The sequence below is a fragment of the Schistocerca gregaria genome, chromosome X, assembly GCF_023897955.1.
Source record: "Schistocerca gregaria isolate iqSchGreg1 chromosome X, iqSchGreg1.2, whole genome shotgun sequence".
Classification (NCBI taxonomy): Eukaryota; Metazoa; Arthropoda; class Insecta; order Orthoptera; family Acrididae; genus Schistocerca; species Schistocerca gregaria.
Genome location: NC_064931.1, coordinates 645,479,053 through 645,499,490, shown reverse-complemented (window position 1 = coordinate 645,499,490; position 20,438 = coordinate 645,479,053). Strand labels below are relative to the sequence as shown.

The 20,438-nt window shown below is 37.5% G+C and overlaps 1 protein-coding gene across 4 annotated transcripts in view; it reads right to left on the bottom strand.

Moving 5' to 3' along the window:
- The window catches only part of LOC126299499 (dedicator of cytokinesis protein 3), a 951,484-nt gene that overhangs the window by 89,978 nt on the left and 841,068 nt on the right, over positions 1-20,438 (bottom strand). For all 4 annotated transcript variants that reach the window (XM_049991443.1, XM_049991445.1, XM_049991444.1 and 1 more), the window contains exons 17-22: positions 15,864-16,107; positions 6,632-6,821; positions 4,642-4,787; positions 4,194-4,298; positions 2,970-3,245; positions 135-294 (exon numbers count right to left, since the gene is read on the bottom strand). In XM_049991443.1, coding sequence (XP_049847400.1) covers positions 135-294; positions 2,970-3,245; positions 4,194-4,298; positions 4,642-4,787; positions 6,632-6,821; positions 15,864-16,107 — 1,121 coding nt within the window. The remainder of the gene's footprint in view (positions 1-134; positions 295-2,969; positions 3,246-4,193; positions 4,299-4,641; positions 4,788-6,631; positions 6,822-15,863; positions 16,108-20,438) is intronic.

Here is a 20,438-nt window from a genome sequence, read left to right as displayed (position 1 = left end):
ATGATAAATGTGTTTACAAAAGTAACAGTAATCTTGGGATGAAATACAACACTCTAAGATACAAAAAATTTGGTAACTATTTCTCAATGTACAAATAATTAATAACATAACATTTACTATCTTCCATCTCTTACCTAAGCTTGACCACATTGAAAGAATCTGAAATCCCATTAGAACTCTCATGTCTCCACACTTTTCTATTATCTTTTCTCTTTTCACTTCACTAAACTTTTCAAGTTGTAGAGATGGTTGTGTTAAAAAGGCAACAGCTAGGTTGAAATAACTGCTCCACAGCTGAAAAAAAAGCATACAATTTTTAACAGACTGGAATAGACATGTACAAAATTAACACTTATTATTTATTTCAGTCACAGATGCAAAATCATAAAGGTGATCATGAAAACTTTCTGCTGTCCGAGGCTGTATTGAGAACTATATAGGTTGTTTATAATATGCAAATTTTTAGGAAGTCACTCATGATGACAATTGTTGTATGGGAAATGGCAAACAACCAATACAGATTTGAGAATGGTCAAAACTAGTCAAAACCACTTTCTCATTTAGCAGTTATGACTGAAATAAAAAATCTATTTTAACTCATTAACAGTTGTTATGACACGCTTTCTCTCACTTCACTATTGAAGATTTTTGTTCACTTTGCAATCAGTAAGCTACACTCAGATGAAGAAGCTTCATGAATGTGATCATTTTATATGTGAAATAGTTAGTTTTATGGGATTCTGATTAATAATAGGTCAGTTGCAGAAAAGTAACAATATCATCATAAGTAATTAATTGATTTATTTCAGCATTACCTGTACATTATTTAATATTCTGTATGCAATAAGAAGTTGTTCTGTGTATGTATTTATCAAATATTCATGTTTTTATGTAGGTACAAGTTTATCTAAAAAAAGATGTGTGTGTGTGTGTGTGTGTGTGTGTGTGTGTGCGCTCGCACACGCATGTGCACTTGCTTTTTGTTGTCTGCTAATGCAGAATGCAAGATATGAAACATATATGCAGCAATGTTGGGAAACTAAGGAAAGTAGATACCCTACTGTTTTTCAGTTCAACATTATAACAAAGAAACTGTGTACTGACATCTATTTGATAATTATGACTTCACCAATTCTATTTTCCAATTCTTTCCACCTATGATCAACATCTACAGCTGCATTTGTACTCCACAAATATCTTATCATGTGAGGAGGTTGGCACTTTTGATACCAGTATTGTTTACCCTCATCCCCATTCCATTCAAAAGTGGTGCGTGGGAAGAATGACTCTAACTAAGCCTCTGCATCAGCTCTAATTTATCTGATTTTCTCATCATAGTCATTTTGTGATATGTATGGGACGTTGTAGTATGTCAGATCATTCCTCTTGGATTGTACGATGATGGTCTTAAATGAAATTTCATTTGGTTGCTGTCTCAGTGACAAGTTTATTACCTGCTAAGCTCCTTAATTGGTTGGAAATTGCGTTCCTTTGTGAACTCATTGAACAACTTCAATAAATCAGTGATTATTAGCACTCAAGTCCCAACAAAAAGACAAGTAAAGGAAGGCGTGCATACACTGATCTAAATACTGGCAGTTGTGGATGATCATTCCGGCAAGTAACTCTCTGTTCAAATCCTTCTAGCTTTCATCTCATTTCTGGTTTCATATAACTTTTAAGAACTTAAAGGTGTTACACCTTTTAAAATAAGTAGTATCCATTTGCTTTCCTACAGAATACTCAACATAACTTTCCACATAGACATTTTTCTTGGTCCAAGGAAAAATAGTTCATGCGTGTAACTCCTATCGACTACTAGACAAATTATGTTACCCCTCTTAACTCTGGAAGATTCCATAATACATTGCAAAATATTTGCGTACTGCATCTGAGCTCTTAAAGAAATTGTATAGTGCTCATCTTTCACAGATAGTCCATATGTCCAGTCTGCCACTGATGTTTCAACACAATAATGCAACAACGTTCTTTAATTCTCTTGCTATGTCAAAGGAAATGATGAGAATTCACTGGGATAGTATAAAGCTTCAGTTTCAACACCTACCAGTGTGTCAACTCGTCATCTTCTCACACATTTGTCATGGTGTTTGTCAGATTATTTGCCAAGAGTTTTTAATTTCTAACTATAGGTGATTAGCAATGAATATACCACAAATAGATTACTAATATTATCTCCAGTTTTGTATGCTAAGTGAATGGTGTCACTTTGACATCAGATTATACCTTAAGTGTATGACATTTTGTATCACAGTTTTCCTTTCACAAAAGCCAAAAAATAGTTTTAGAATGAGCAAGTGAGGTTTTTTTATTCACTGTCTTACTATCAGGACATTCATTGAAAAATTATGTGTGTATATGCTGAACATGCCTTGTACAATCACAAAAGAAAGGGTAGTATAGACATAAGTGTAAGCTAAGAGCAATGAATAGATTACAGGGATTGCATGGTTTGTCTCTGTCTTTTTGCAAATGTTGAATAACTTGTTCTTTGGCAGTTATGGAAGGATCTCAATATGTAATTGACACATCTGTATGAACTAAAGGAAGAGAAAATGAAAACAGACTGAGAGAAAGGAGAAAGAGGCAGTATACAAGAAGATTAAGATAATAGAATTATAAAACATACAGCACAAAAAGAAATGGTCAACACAACATGGTACAAGAGCTTACTGTTTGTTATTTTTATAAGAAAAAACGATTTCTTACTATTTGCATAGTCAGACTACCACCCATTGTTACAGTTGTTAATGAAATATTGTACTGAAGAAAGTGTAATCTCAGAGCTTGTAGTTATTACACATAACATCATAATTTTTCATTATTGCTTATAATAAATTTAGCTGAATTCTGAAATACACCCATACCTCATAATTGATTCACCAGATTACAGAACGAAATTACACTGATAGGACATACATAATAATTATGGTAATCAAATGGAAACATACCTCACTATCAAAGTGGCAACAGCTGTCAAGGAAATTAAATGTCAGTGGCTGTGCTAGTTCACGAAGAGCATTTAGCATAACATTGTTGGCTACCATGCGCATGACAAGCCAGTCAGGAGGGAAAACTTCCTGTCGCACTAATAATCGAAATACTAAAAATACTCTAAGCAGGAAGTCCTTCTGAGACTTTCTGTCACTAAGATGCTCCCATAATCTCTTGTAATGAAATTCGTCCAACAGCTGCAGCAATCCAACAAGGCAAGACACAAGAGAACCCTGTAGGCATAAAAGAAACAGTTATAAAATAGTATATGTCACAGGAATCTTACAGCCTTACACACTGACTACAACTTTGAATCTCTATGTTGACAATGCATTAAGTGGGGGCAATATAATCAATCATACAGTTTCAGATAAAAAATCCAATTTTATATTTAGAGGCCCGTCTATAATTTATCTAATGCATGTTTCTTGTAATTAAAGCAAAAAACAACTGAAGTCTTTAGAAGATGAATAAAATCTTCCTTGTATGATTCCAAATGAAACTTTAGCATGGCACTATCAGACATGGGTAAAAAGTTACAGAAGCGAATGACAAATTGGGGGAGGGGGGGATTATGCTACAGTCCTGCTGCTTGACTACTGTACCTCTTGCTTGCCACAACAGGAGTCTATTCACAAGTCAATTCAGAAAACTTGTAAATATCTTATACCTGTTTAGATTGCTGCTTTTGGGCAGAACGACTTGAGCAAAAAATATTGCATGGAGACAGTGGAATATACAATGGAAGTGAATTAAAATTTTGTATTGCAACCATAATGTGGATCACATAATATTTTCAGTATAATGTTAATTTACTCTTGTCAAAATTCTGTGAAATAGGAATAATACCCCCAATTGGATTATGTCTAGTGAAACACTGTAGTACTCAAATCAACCTTCAGGTTGAGGGCAACTTTTTTAATAGTAATCCTCACTTGTAAAATATATGTGTTCTTTCCTTTCACATAACTTATTCTCAGCCAAAGGAGGAACTTGAAATGAAAGCGGACAATGTATAAGTAATTTAGAATGAAGATTGAAACCTTTCACAAAGTATTGTTTCTCTCTGATATAGTACTGTGTGTTTTAATAATGATGCAGAGTTTTAAGAAGTTCCTATAATTTAAGTAAGAACTTAAACTAACAAAGCATATCAAATTAATGATTCAATGGTCACTCACCAAAACTGATGCAGAACGATCTATAATGATGAGAACAGTCTGTATTAGCATTTCCAATGTATTCAAGCACAAAATTTCAACATCATGGTGCAAGCAATTATTAACCTGTAATTAAAATTCATAGCAGTTACATGTCAATTAATGAAATCACTGAATTATCACTACTTAAATGGCATCTGAAAATGCTACATGAATACCTTTCATACATTATTTGTGAAGTAGATGGCAGAAAACACTTCAAAGAAATTCTTGTACTTAATGTTGTGAATATATAGTTATATCTCTCATATTAAATGCTCCCTATTAAAAAGCATGTGATAACTACAACCATTCTGTATAGTCCCATATAAGTGCAGAAAACCAGTAAAAATCTCAAACAGAAAATCATTAAACTAGAAAACAAACATAATTTTTATCATTTTCAATACATATTTTGAAGAAGACTTACCTTTCCTTGTTCCTGAGCTTGTTTTTGCTTGTAAAGGAAGCTAAGTATTTCAGAAAGAATGTCTGTACAGAGACGCAGTTCATCTCTATGAGCTAGGTGATGTCGGAGATGTTTACAGCTGATTGCCAGAAGTAAGTTTCTGGATTCTGCAGCAGTACATAGGCATAGTTTCCATTATCAACAATTAACAGTATTATTCTTAAAGTATGCACAAAAGTTCACTTGAGAAAAATGTAAGTCAACCCTGATGAAATATTTATAGGATCTTTTGGTGCAACATACCACAGTGTCCTCAAAATAAATAATATTAATAGGCACCAAACACTGATACCTATTGTACTCCTATATATGACATACTACAAATAACCTTAAGGTTGGGCACCACAGCTGAAGAACTTGTACATAATGTGAAAAACAATCAAACAATTTAAAATCAGAGAGGGTAAAATAGTCTATATTAAACTGAGTGGAAGTTCAAATCTGCAATAGCTGTTTATTGTGTTTTCACTGTGTGATAACTAGTTTCATACCCTGGAGGTGTATCTTCAGGTCATATAAAGCTAATACTTTATGTGCCATTCTTTGGTTGACATGAGAAATGTGTACCAAAATAGTTAAATATCTGTCAATGATGTAAAATACAACTGACTTGCACAGCTCATCATAAGTTCTCACTGCAGCTATACAGGTAGATTATAAATTTTACCCACAGTACACAGTATCCTACAGCAGAATACAGTCTGTGGCACAATAGCAAAAGTCTGGCAACGTATTCCATTACCCACAGAAGGATATTCAGTTTTACAAAAGTGTCAAAAATGCACAGTTGGGAACTTACTTTTTAACATTTGCTTGGCTCTTGCGTGTTAATGTTATACATTATTCCCAACCAAGTTCCACCCAAACAGTAATTTCTTGAGAATTAAGCCCACAAATTTCCTGTTCAGTGAACAAGGTGGCATTGTAGTACGACACTGGACGCGTATTTAGGAGCATGGTAGTTAAAATCTCCACCTATCAATTTACATTTCGGATTTTCAGGACTTCGCTACACTGATTAAAGTAGCTGTAAGCATAATTCTGTTATAAAGACATTGCCACTTTTCTTCCTCATTCATTACCAATACAAACTTGATCTTTGTCTCTAAGAACAATGTTGTCAATGAGACATTGAACCTTAATTTTCCTTCCATATTTCCTCCAGTTCATTACTTTATCATCATTTCTAACTGATCCTTACACATTTGTCTTTAGATTGGGTCCAAAATGGTTCCAACCTGGCCTTGCCATATTTCATAACTTTCATCACCTTGTTTTCCCTTTCTTCTTCCCCTTATGTCAAGATGAAGTAACTACATTCAGCAAAGAATGAAATTAAAATGACAGATACAGCCCATGTATTAGTGATTCATACAGCATAATAATGCATCAAATTCTTGAAGTGATGTTATGGGAATACTTTCAGAAACAACTTTTTTTAACAGTCAATAATTTTTTATTCCAAAGAATTTTAATGGGTAAGTGTAACCCCTCACTGAAGACACATAGCACACATTTGAAGTTATGAACTTTATCATTAAGAAGGGGTAGAAGCTGAATATCATAATAATAATTGTGTGAGGCACAACAGATGTATGATACATCAAGTATTATGCAAATAACTGATTTATAAAACTATATTTTTGTAATATTGTTACTAATGAGAGTTGCTGAATGTATTTCTTGGATGATATCATGTGGAAAAACACATAACTAAATGAAGAACTAAATATACTTAGTGCAAAATACATGAGAGTTTTTTTTAACTCTTTAATGTTGTCAGAAATGGAAAACATCCTTTTTTTAAGTACTAGCTTGACAACTTTCTCTGAACAGTTCAAACTTTAATCTTTTGGTTATAAATGTCTGGCTTGATAAAATTGTCATTTCTAAACATTATTTGTCAAAACTAAAAAGCCAGTGTATTGTAAAGCCTAAAATATTTACTTACCATCATCAGCAAAGAGTTTACTGGTAACCATGTTGCGAATGGCAGTAAGCTTTGCCTGGGTGAGTTGAGGTGAGAGATCCCTTGATGGTAAGCTCTCTAACATCATAGTGGCTAGCTTTGTTACCTCTAATGCTGGTAATACTTGTATTAGCTGCTCAAATACTGCACTGATGCTATGCAAAAGAGCCACCTGGAAATAAATTATTTATGGTTCATAATAATTAAGTATTGCTCAACAAATAATAAAAACACTACCTTTCTCATAATAAAACACAGTTTTATACAAATTTAACAATTTTCCACATTTAAAAATATTAATAGGTATGTATTCTTCATACTTGTAATCTGCTGTATGTAAGTAACCACTTTAACATCATTGCTTGCAATTTTACACACACACACACACTGTTAAATTTTCAGAGATGGTAGTATGGACCAAAAGAAGAAGAAAATGTCCAGTATACATGGGCTCTATAACACACATCTAAAGAGCTATGAGCACCTCAACCTTGCTACTGTGATACACATCTCTTCTACTGAAAGCTCTTTGCTTTCCATATTTTGAGAGTTGGTAGTATGTACCAAAACAAGAAAGAAATTTTCAGTAAACATAGGCTTTAAAGTGCATACCTTAAGAGCTGTGAGCCCTTGTTAATTTTTGCTCCTGTGAAACACCTCTTTTCTACTGAACAAATGTTCATAGCTTATAAGGCAAGCATTTTAGAGCCCACATTTAAGGGGCATTTTGGTCTTGTTTTGGTCCATACTACCTTCTTTCAAAATATGGAATGCAAAGAGCTTACAGCAGAAAAGGCATGTTTTGCAGCATCAAAGATGAACAAGTGCTCACAGCTCTTAAGGAACACATTTAGGGTCCACATTTACCAGGCAGTTTTCATTTTTGTGATGTGTAGCTGGAGTCAGTGCAAAGTAATATTAGCCACCATGTTTTTCATGTGACACCCAGTATCAATGAAAAGTGTTAGTTTGTTTCCCATTACAAGCAAAATTATTTGTGAACCTGAATTTTAAATGCTTTTTGATAGAGTGATCCAAAATTAGTCTAGTGTGTCCTGTGTTTTATCAATATTTATTAACAATGACAGTAAAACACAAACAATACTCAGTACTCCAACAGACACAAAGTAGTGCTGCGGCACGGTGGTAGCAGTCAGCACTGGTCAAGTCAGTGCTGCTACTGATGGAGTACTGGTTATACTTCATGTTTTACTGTCCCTGTTATTAAATATATATATATAATGAGCATCGCATACGACTAATTTGGGACTACTCTTTCAAATGGGTGCATAAAATTCCGCTTTCAAAATCATGTTGTTTGTAACAGGAAACAAACTGATGTTTTTCATCAACAATGATCAGTGCGTGAAAGACGTGAGAAGCAGTACTTGCTTGGGCTGCCTCCAGCTACAAATTGCAAAAACAGTATTATAAATATGTAATGAAACAGCAGAGAAAATGTGCCTGATGACTGTTAGGAAGGCACATTGTATATATGATGTCTTATTTGTCTTGAGCAACCAAAACAACTTTTTTCCAGAAGTCAAACAAAAATATATCAAGCAAATGTCTAGTCACTAGGGGGACATTAACCAGTACAATGGTTGTGATTTGTGTAAAAATATTCATTATGAAAAGATGAATGGTGTTACATCTTTTTAAATATCACCATACATTGTTTGTTTGATAATCTACTTCTTCTCCTTAAGACCTGTTTAAAAATATATCACTGGGTACCATTCACATAAGCTTGAAGTTCTTAAAAACATAAAACTAAATTGACTGACTCCCCTGTACTACCATACAGTACAGGTACCCAGAGTAATTTAGCTCATCCACTTGGAGTTGACAGTAGACAGTAAAGAAATGGAACAGAGAGAAAATGCACACCAGTCACTCATTCAACAATAATGAAATTTTTTGACTTAGTACACCTGTGCATAGTACTCATACAGGGATTTGTGCCTATATGGGTAATATTTTGTGGATAAGGTTGTTGTACAGATAGCACCAAGTGAAGACAGCACAGGTTACAATGAAGTACGAAGACAGAGAATCCAAGTGGGAAGGGAGAAATGGATGGGACATCTGTAAGCATGAAGGGGAAGATAAAGTTCAGTGTTGGATGAAAAACCTAAAAAGCAAGGAAGGATGTGGAGAAAGACAGAAGGATGTAACTAAAACATAAGGGAGTGATAGGAAGTGGGTATAAAAAGTGTGGGGAGTCTGACTACCTCAGTAACATGACAGGGAGAGGGAGAGGGAGAGGGAGAGGGAGAGGGAGAGGGAGAGGGAGAGGGAGAGGGAGAGGGAGAGGGAGAGGGAGAGGGAGAGGGAGAGGGAGAGGGAGAGGGAGAGGGAGAGGGAGGGGGAGGGGAGGGGGAGGGGGAGGGGGAGGGAGAGGGGGAGGGGGAGGGGGAGGGGGAGGGGGAGAGGGAGAGGGAGAGGGAGAGGGAGAGGGAGAGGGAGAGGGAGAGGGAGAGGGAGAGGGAGAGGGAGAGGGAGAGGGAGAGGGAGAGGGAGAGGGAGAGGGAGAGGGAGAGGGAGAGGGAGAGGGAGAGGGAGAGGGAGAGGGAGAGGGAGAGGGAGAGGGAGAGGGAGAGGGAGAGGGAGAGGGAGAGGGAGAGGGAGAGGGAGAGGGAGAGGGAGAGGGAGAGGGAGAGGGAGAGGGAGAGGGAGAGGGAGAGGGAGAGGGAGAGGGAGAGGGAGAGGGAGAGGGAGAGGGAGAGGGAGAGGGAGAGGGAGAGGGAGAGGGAGAGGGAGAGGGAGAGGGAGAGAATAACAAAGTATGCATTTGTGAAAATGAAAGAAAGGAAACTGTGAAAATAAAAAGTACACTGATCAGCCAGATCATTATGACCACCTACTAAATAGCCAGTATGTCCTCCTTTAACAGGACAATACCAACGACATGTTATGGTATGAAAGCAGTGAGGCCTTGGTAGCTCACTGGAGGCAGTTGACACCAAATCTGCACATACATCACCTAAAGTTTATAAATTCCAGAGCTCAGCTGCCATGTTCAATCACATACCAGAGTTGTTCGATCGGGTTCAGATCTGGCAAGCTGGTGGGCTAACACACCAATTGGAACTCATCACTGTGATCCTTGAACCACTGCATCATACTCCTGATCTTGTCACATGGTGCATGAACTTGTTGAAAAATACAACTGCCATCAGAAAATATGATCGTCATGAACGGACATACATGGTCTGGAACCAGTGAACAATACTGACTAGCCATCATAATGCCTTGCACAAGCTCTGCTGGTCCTGTGGATACCCATGTGAATGTTTTCCAGAGCATTTTGGAACCACCACCAGCTTGTCTCCATCCCACGGTACACATGTCAAGGAACTGTTCCCCTGGAAGACAATGGATTCATGCTCCCTATCAACATGATGAAGAAGATATCAGGATTCCTCAGACCATCCAACACTCTGCCACTGTACCAATGTCCAGAGCTAATATTCGTATGCCCATTTGAGTTGTAGTTGCCAATGTCATGGTGTTACTTTGGCACAAGCATGGGTCGTGGGCTACGGAGCCCCACCATTAGGAGTGTTTGGTGGACTGTGTGTTCAGACACAGTTGTACTCTGTCCAGCATTAAAGTCTGATGTTAGTTCCATCACAGTTCGCCGCCTGTCTTGTTTTACCAGTCTGTCCAGCCTACAACGTCCAACATCTGTAATGGGGGGTGACCGCCCAATCCCCTGACATCTGGATCTGGTTTCACCTTAGTTTTGACATGTTTTGAAGACACTCACCACAACACTCTTCGAACACCCAACAAGTTATTCAGTTTCTAAAATGCTCATTCTAAGCCTCCACCTCAACACACTCTGCCCTCGGTCAAATTAAAATAGACCACATGCCTGCCCCATTCTACACACAGGCAGCACACCTGCTGACATTACACGCAACATGCGTGTGTCTGATTAGCAGTCATTGCTTGCCAGGAGATGCTGCTAGCGCCTATACATGTTTATATCGATAATAGGTCGGTGATCATAATGTTCTGGCTGATCAGTGTATAAAAGAAGCAGGAAGAAAAAATATTAGAAGTAGAAAGCAAGAAGAGAAGATGGCATTGCTGTTAAGGATTTAAATATTGAAGTAAGAAACTTCAGCTACTGAATAATCCAGTTTACACCAATGAAAAGCTCTTAGGTCACCATCAATGTGGCAACAATGAATTCGTACAATATTATGATAGGTTTGATTCTCATTGCCTTCAACAGAAAGTGATGAGTGTGAACATTTCAAAACATCACAGAATTTTTAAATTGAGTCATTGCAGGTTCTTTGTGAAATATTGTATATTGTATTAACTAAACTAAACACTTTTATAGCCTTGTGTCACAAACATTATTATTATTGTATGGACTAGGTTTCAGGTTATAAGCCTATTCACTAGAACATAACTGATCCCAAAGATGAGAACCACGCAAACATAAACATGTCAACTTTTTAAACTACTGATTCTTGACTTGAACTGTAAAAGATATCCCTGTTGACAATTTTGACAAAATTACAAAATTCATTAGGACAGCATCTACAATAACTTTGACTGAAAATATTTACAAAATCAATTAGGACAGCATTTACAAGAACTATGACTGAACATACAATGGAGTAGAACTATGCACAGGAATGGAATTTTGTTAATGTAAATGAAGGTACTCAGGTACTTCTTCTCCCTAGGGTTGCAATATTGCCTAAAAGGGACAAATAACTGTTTCAGTCTGTTCACTCAATAATAAATGAGGGGATACACACATCTGTTTCTTAATTTCCAAAATTTCTAAGTGATTGAGCTTTGTGCCCTTTCCTTCTATGTGTAGGACTTCTATATCTATTAAATTTTTGTTGTTTTCATTTATGCAATGTTTGGCAAAGAATGAATCTGGTTTCTTTAATTCCCAACTTCTATGGTATTCTCAGAGCCAAATAGAGGTTGACCTCACAGTCTGTCCAAGTTTACCTTTTATAGGCAAAAACTTCAAATAGGATAAGCAACATTTTAAAAGCAAAGGGTTTCTATGTGTTCTTCTATGTCCCATAGACAGCAAATAAATGTCTCCTCAATTCAAAAGATAAAAAACTAGACAACATAAGAAATGAGGTTTATAAAATCATCGGACAAGATGTCAGTGTTGCTCTACTGGACAGACTGGGCTGTCAATCTGCACTAGGGTCTGAGAACACCATAGAAGTTGAAGATTAAAGGAGCCAGTTTTATCCATTGTAAAATATTGCATAAATGGAAACCACAAATACATAAAAGATATAAGTCCTATTCATGGAAGGAAAGTGCGCAAAGCTAATTTACTTACAAATTTTAGAAATTAAGAAACAGATGTTTGTATCCACACATTTATTACAGAATGAACAAACCGAATTAAATTATTCGCCCATTTTAGACAATATTGCAACCTCAATGTATGAGAATAACCAATGTGCCTTCATTCACATACATAGCAAAATTCCATTCCTGTGCACAGCTCTACTCCAACGAACGTTTTTAGTCATAGTTACTGCAAATGCTGTCCTAATGAATTTTGTAAATCCATATATAATTTTGCCAAAACTGTCCACATAGATATGTTTTACAGTTTAAGTCAAGAATCGATAGTTAGAAAGCTTATTTGTTTATCTTTGCTTGGCTCTCATCTTTGGGGTCAGTTGTGTACTAGAAAATGGGCTTATAACCCAAGAACTAGGTCATACAGTAATAATACAGTCTGTGAAACAAGGCTAAAAAAGTGTTTTGTTTACTTAACAAGCACAGACTTTTGTATGCTGTCACTCAGTTGAAAACCACAGAACTTCTCATCAGCAGTATAATTTTGGATTTATAGGAGAAGGGGAGGAAGGAAGAATAGTGTTCAATGCCCCATCGATGACGTCATTAGACACAGAGCAGAAGCTTAAACAGCACATGAATAGATAAGGAAATTGGCAGTCATTTCCAAACGAACCATACTAACGTTTGTGTTGATTGATTTTGGAAGACTATGGAAAATCTGTGTGGTGAATCAAATAGAAATCCTCCTAAATTTAATTCTGGTGTCCTCACCACCATACCATCTCATGCAGCCACAGTCTACTATAATAACCAACTTATAGAAGACCAGTGGCCTTTCCTATAAGGGGACAGAATGTTGTTAGTCATATCCATACAGAAAGCTGTACACTAATTACAGAAAAGTTGGTGTGTTATTTAACTACTTTATTCAGTAGCACTACTTTTGATAAAATATAAATTGTGTGTGACAGATCTGGGCAGGAAGCACAAGCGAATTTGTTCTCTTCTCTCTCAGTCCATTATTTGGGTATTTATTTCCTCTCTTTGTATTTTTGCTGTGCACACTTTGCTGTGTAATGTGTCATCTTCCTTAATCATTTTCTGCAAAATTTACATTGTGTTTGGCCTCACCTAGATCATCATACAATCATTGTGTACAACAGTTGTATTATTGTGTTGGAAGAGTATGTGTATGCAGCATACAACACCTCTCCTTGCTGATTAATAAATACCACAAAACCGCTACAGAAACTTGCTACTCTTTTGTATGTAATACTCATGATTTCATCACTGAGATAACTATTTGAAGAGAGAAAATTGTGGCAGTAGAGAGAGAGGAAGATATGTAGAGAATGGAGGTGATAGGGTAATGCTGGAAAGTGAGATATGGTGGTGACAGATGGAGCAGAATTTTGGATTAAACAGGGATGGGGAAGATACTCAGCCATCACATAGTGGCATTTCTATTTTGATATGCAGGAAAAATAGCACAGGTGGATTAATTATGTTACTTACGTAATAGCTCTCACTTATAAAGTATACTGTGGTTGATGGATAGGGGATAAATATATTACATTTGAAGATGTCATTGTTGTAAAGGACATCTTGTTTCACCAGTGACAGTCAGGTAAAAAAGTAAGTTGGAAGAGTTGGCAGCTACACTCTGGAACACAACAACATACTTTTGGATAAAGTGTTTTTCACTACATATAATGAAGTTGAAAGTCAGACCCAAACTGAGACTCCAAACAATATTTTTGAGGGCCTGTTGGAACTGAGTGGTAATCAGAACACTTTTACATGGATTGTTAGTTGCAGCATTTCAGATTCCTTGGGCATTTTCAAGAGCTTTCAAGCTGCTGCACCAACAAATGCACTTCACTTTGACCAGGACTGAATGGTAAATTGCAAACCATATCCTGATAACAGGTCTTGGGGCTGAAAGTTAATGAGGGTACTAGCCAATTGACTGTCCTTACGTATCATCAGTTACTGATAATAATTCTGAGCCATCCTGAATCACCTCTTCTGCTAAAACATAGGAAACATTTTGGCTGCATGTTACTACTTTCACTAGTACTAACAATGTTTATTGCCTGCATTCAGAGGCATCATCTAAATTTCTGTCAATGTTTAACTAGAAAGCATTTATTGTGGGATGGAAGCATTGCTAACAAATTTCACTGCACCAGTAATCATGAGCCTCTGATTTGAACCTAGGTAGATGGCCTAAATCAGAGGCTCCATCATATCTTTAATAATCTGAGAGGCAGACAACTCAACTTGATGGAAGGAAGATTAGCATTCAACAGTTACATTTGTACTATCATGTGGAGAGCTATAGGGTCTCCTAAAAGAAACACACAATCATCGCACAAAGGAGACAGTGGCTCATGTTGCAGAATATGTGTAATGTGCACAAGAGGATGTTTTACCAGAGCAGCCTTACTGTAGAGACATGAGCACCAACCTGTAGAATCCACAAAGATGGAAGTTGGTCTCCTACTTTAGCCACTATTGACTCGTATAAGGAGCAGGGGTCAAATCCCCCAGCCTTCCATCCAAATTTATGTTTCTCATGGTCCCCCAAAAGTGTATCAGGCAAATTCCACTATTGTGTTTTTGAAATGGAGATTGTTGAATTCCTTTCCCATCCTTCACCTATTTGAAATTGTGCTCTGTCTCCAGTGAACATGTCATCAACAATAAAATAAACCTTAACCTTTTTTTTCCATTTTTTGGGTCATCCACTACTAAGGAGAAAGTAAATTCTTTTTACATCTACTGATTATAAATGATTATTACATCTCATCAACTCAAAATGTAAAGTAACCTGATTGAAAGTAAATACAAAAGATGTTCCAAAAATAATAATTAGATTATTCTAGAGAAAAGGAATGAATTTATTAACTATTAACACAGGACATTCAAAATATAAGAAGGCCTTTCCTTTATAAATTAATGTTAGCCCATTCATAAATAGACAGAGAGGTTGGCTAGTACTCAACTCACAGCACAGGGCTATACAGGTACCATCTTTAGGAGAGAAAAGAGGGAATGGTTGGGATGATACAAGAGGTCAGCAGTTCACTAAGAGCACAGGACACTGCTCCCTTCCCTTTTATATGAGGGTGATGAAAAATTGCTAAGTGACATTAGATCTCAATTGCAAAAACTGTAAACATTATTTCTGTTTCAGCACTGTCCATGATGTGCTCCAAATTCAAAAAGTGTCTGCTGAATTGAAACAGCAATGTATTGACCTGTGTAGTCTTCTGCAGCTTGATGAACAACAAGATGATGGCTTCCTTGCAATAATTGAAACCAAGGGACCTTACTAGCAACCAAACATGAAGACTGTGTACAAGTAATGCTATAATCCCTCATCACTCAAATCGCAGGATTTCTGAACACATCCATCAGCAAAAACAGGCACACTTACCATCTTATGGGATGAAAAGTGCATCGTCTTGGAGCTTTAGATGTCATGATGGAGACTTATCAATAATGCATCATAATCAAACTATCTCAAAATTATTTTTAGTTTGCAATCATTTGAAATGATTGGCTTGTTATTTGTAAGTGTCCTGTTGCAACAGTTGTGAAAACCACAGACCTGGAATTTAAGTGCCTTTCATACTAACCATACTCATCATTAGATCTTTCTAAATTTTTATATGTATTTATATGTGCTGTACTCAGAGTTGTGGCTCCTGTAAGTAAGTACTAATAATCCTCTCTGTCTCTCTCTGAGAATTTAACAAATAGCTGAGCTGAATTTTCTTTTATTCTGTAGGTTTATACACAAATAAAATTATTATCATTTTATTACATACAAAATTAATTATTCTGCAGGGAATAGGACAAGCCTTTTTTCAAGAAAATGTCAATGAATTTGTACCTGTGTTGGTAGAATTGCATCATATGAAGTGGCCAATGTCTTGTTTAAAGCTGTAAAGACATTATAAAGATCCCTTTTAAAGCTGTCTTCGTACTGTCCCCCAGTAGCCCGAGCACATAATAGCCGTGACTGAATGATGAACTTGAAAATATATTCAAGAGAGTGGAAGCACTTTTGTAATGGTTCTTGCTTTTCAGCTGATACAACCCAACTTGCACAATGTTCCACACTGCTCAGTAAGCCCCTGAAATATAATTCACATCATTAGTATTCTTGGTATCTACAATGATCATAACAGAAATAATTAAAATGCACTTATAATGTACTTAGCCACAAATAAGCACTTACTTTAACATGTGTTGTATAATACTACATTTAGAAATTTGAGCATTAATTGGAGATGTGTTTCATGTTTTTGAGTCCCTCTCACTTTTGTGACCATGTGGAAGGGAGATAAGCACTTGACATTTTATCTTCCAGAAGATTTAATATTACCTGCAATTATAATGAGCTGATAGAGACAAGAGAAACAAAATTCCAACACCGGGGATGTTTAGGAGAGTGGAAATCTCACATACAGACATATGACACAAGTGACACCCAATCACCTGACCATGTTCGAAGTCCGTGAGTTCCATGGAGTGCCCCATTCTGCTCTTCAAATGGTTCAAATGGCTCTGAGCACTATGGGACTTAACATCTGTGGTCATTAGTCCCCTAGAACTTAGAACTATTTAAACCTAACTAACCTAAGTACATCACATACATCCATGCCCGAGGCAGGATTCAAACCTGGGACCGTAGCAGTCGCGCGGTTCCGGACTGAGCGCCTGAACCGCTAGACCACCCCAGCTGGCCATTCTGCTCTCTCATGATGTCTAATGACAACTGAGGTTGATGATATGGAGTACCTGGCAGTACGTGGCAGCACAATGCACTTAATATGAAAAATAGATGTTTTTGGGGGTGTCCGGGTACTTTTGATCAAATAGTGTATTTTCACCCGGCTTAGGGCATGCAAATAGTTATTGAGCACAAATTCAGTTACTTCTGCTACAACCACTACTTCAGAGCTAGATCAGTGGCAGCAGCACTGTGAGATGAACAAATCCGAGTTAGAGCACATGATGCAACAAGACATATTAGTAACTGGTGCAATAAGAGAGTAACATCTTCCAGATCTACATCTACTGTTCTAGACTGTACAACAAAATAGACTAAAGTGCAGCCTACAAAAGTGTGAAATCTTTCAAGAGCAAGTGGAGTACTAAGGCCACATAATAAGTCACAAGGAATTTCAACTGAATTAGCAACCTGTGGAAACCGCAGAAAAAATTCAAGTGTGGACAGACTTCGAAGACCTTCAGTCATTTCTCAGTAAAATTTGTTATTATGAAAAATTTATCCCAAATGCTGCCCAGCTTGCTAGATCCCTTAATAATCTGCACAAGAAAAGCTCAAAGTATGAGTGATCACAGCAGTGTGCAGAGGCTTTTTATAGATTAAAACATTATCTAAAGTCCGCTCCCTGTCTGGCAATCTATGATCCATGAAAACTCCTTATCCTGGTTACTGTCATGTCTCAGTATGGAATTGTGGCTATTCTTTCTGAAAAACAAGTGATGCTGAGCATGAATAAGCCATACCATATACATCTAAATGTTCACTTCAGCCCAGATCAATTACTCACAGATCAAAACAGAAACACTGGCTATCATATTTAGGATCCAAAAATTCCATACATTTCTTTATGGCATAAGTTTTCACCCCTAAAGAGATTATAAGCCATTAATTTCCTTGTTTGTTCCTAAGAATCACTTTCCAGAGAAAACAGCGCAATGCCTACAATGCCCTCTTCCTCAGTGATTATAATTGTTGAATTCTGTGCCAGTCAACAGTACAACATGCTAACACATTACCAAAGGGTACAGATCTCACATTTGACTCTCAGGAAACACTGTGCTTCCAAATAGATGACTGCTCACAAAATCATCTACAAGAATTTCTTGTAACTCAGTCTGTAGTTATGAAGGATACAGTTGAGGACACTATCCCCAAACAAGCTATGAAGTATGTATGCCTAGGTTGATCATAATGCCTCACACCCCATTCTCTTCCTGAACTCCACACATTTTTCTCCTTAAAAAGTAGGATCCAGATAGTACAGAGAATACTGGTGCTGACATCAGATAATGACAACTGCTGGGTTGTCATCCCACAGCCACTGTGTCAGAGTGTCATAAACTTCCTGCACGGTGACCATTAGGGAAGGTGTGTGCAAAGTGGTACACCTATAGGCCCAGCTTCACACAGGACATTGAGAGGAGCCTGCGAGACCTGCATGTCAACCCAGTTAGCACCCCAGCAACAGTTCTGTGCCTGGCCCATGCCACAGCATCCATGGGAGTGCGTCCATGTAGACTTGACTGGTTCCTTCCTTAAACAGATGTAGCTCATTGTCAAAGACTCATTTTCCAAGTTTCCTTATGTGTATAGACCTTTTTGTAGGTGACATTTAGAGCTATTATATAATTTGAATAAAACATTTTTGTTCCATCAGATGTATACAATTTTATGTTTCTTCTCTATCAGTTTTGATTATTATAATCATCTTGACAGGAGAAAAACAGTGAACATCAATGGATCAAACATACATTTATGTCAAATATAACTCACTCCATTGCAGAACATATGCAATTGTCATAACAGTCTGTCTTAACACAGTCCATATAAAAATGTTGTGTCTTGGCACAATTACAGTAATGCACACTTAGTGATAACTCCACACTTAATAATTGACACATTATAACCTTTGACAGTTGTAATATGTCACTTATTAAGTGTGGAGTTGTCACCAAGTGTGCACTACTGTAATTGTGCTAAGGCACTGTGTTAAGACAGACTATTATGACAATGATATATGTTCTACATTTGGTTGGGTCATATTTGACCAAAATGTATGTTTGATCCATTGATGTACACTATTTTTCTTCTGTGACAATGATCACAATAATCAAAATCTGATGGAGAATAAATAAACAGCTGTACAGCTGATGGCACAAATATGCTGCTTTCTTCAAATTTCCTTATGTAGTTTGAATGTGCAACGACCACAGTAAGAGAGACAGTAAGGGCCTTCCAGAAAATATTCATCAGTGAAGAGTTGCCAGAGACAATCATTTGGAACAATGGTCCTCAATTTTCATCTAGCATGTTTCAGGATTTCAGCTCTTGGAATAGCATAATGAACCTGACAATGGTACCATTCCACATAGCTTCCAGTGGTGAAGCTGAGCAGTTTGCCCACACCTTAAGGTACAGGTGCAGGAGATGCTGTCAGCTGCACTAAAGGCCAAGGTCCTGTCACAGTTCCTGACTTCCTACAGGATCACACCAATACAGCAGTGCACTCTGACAGATTAGCCACTAGACCCTCTGAGACCTCCTGAGGCCTACAACATGCTCACACCTGTCCAGCCATTGCCCACACTAATTGCTGGGCACATAGGTTTGGGATTGTATCTTCAGAATGGCCCCAGGATGGATATCAGGCATCATCAGACCACCTGGGGATGACAAATGTTCACAGTGGATACCGGTGGTGCCACACTGTTACAACACACCAACTACATGTGCCCATTCTTAGTGGCTGCCACTTTGAGACAACCACCACCACCCCTGGAGCCAGCTCAATACAATTTCAGAAACCTGGCAGACCCACATCACCACATTAAGTGCTGTCAGAGCTAGTCTTCCATGGAATAGGATCACTTTTCCACCTCCAGCACCACTGGCTTCCAGCATGGTTCCTAAGAATGGAACACCAACTCCAGTTGGCTCCAGCATCAGCACCACACTGCCACCACAAGCAGAGGACACAGAAACACCAGATATTAAGCTGTACAATGAACCTTTAGCTGGTTCCTTACAATCAACTCCCCCATAACAGTACAGCAATCACAATACCAAGAGGAATTCTTCCAACCCTACATGCCAATTAAAGAGTGGAGGGATGTTACATCTCTAGCATTTGACAGCAAGATCAATTCCCTGGAATGTCTACTATAAACAACTCCTCCAGAAGTCAGTAAGAGGTGGGCCTGGCCACTAATGACAAGCCAGAGACAAAACCTGGCCACTGGGCCATTGCAAGACACTTCAGATCATGTTGTACTTAAGTCTCTACCTTGCTGTTTTACATATTGCAGACATACTGGTCTGACTCTGGATTGTCTGCATTATTCTCTTAGTGTGTTCTACAATTTACAATGATCTGGCATGAACTGAAATTCTGAACTATCAACTCATTAGAGTCTATCCATTTTTTCTGTGTAATACGGAGTGTGTCATGCTGTACAACATGTAATAGCCATATGTATGTGGTGTGTGTGTGTGTGTGTGTGTGTGTGTGTGTGTGTGTGTGTGTGTGTGTGTGTGTGTTTCTACATGTGTATGCATGCTTGCTGGGAGAGGGGATACAGGAGGTTGCATACTGTCATGATTCATTCAGTTACATAGGGCATTATAAGTTATACATGTGCTGCATTTAATATTTTTCCCATATGCTCTTACATG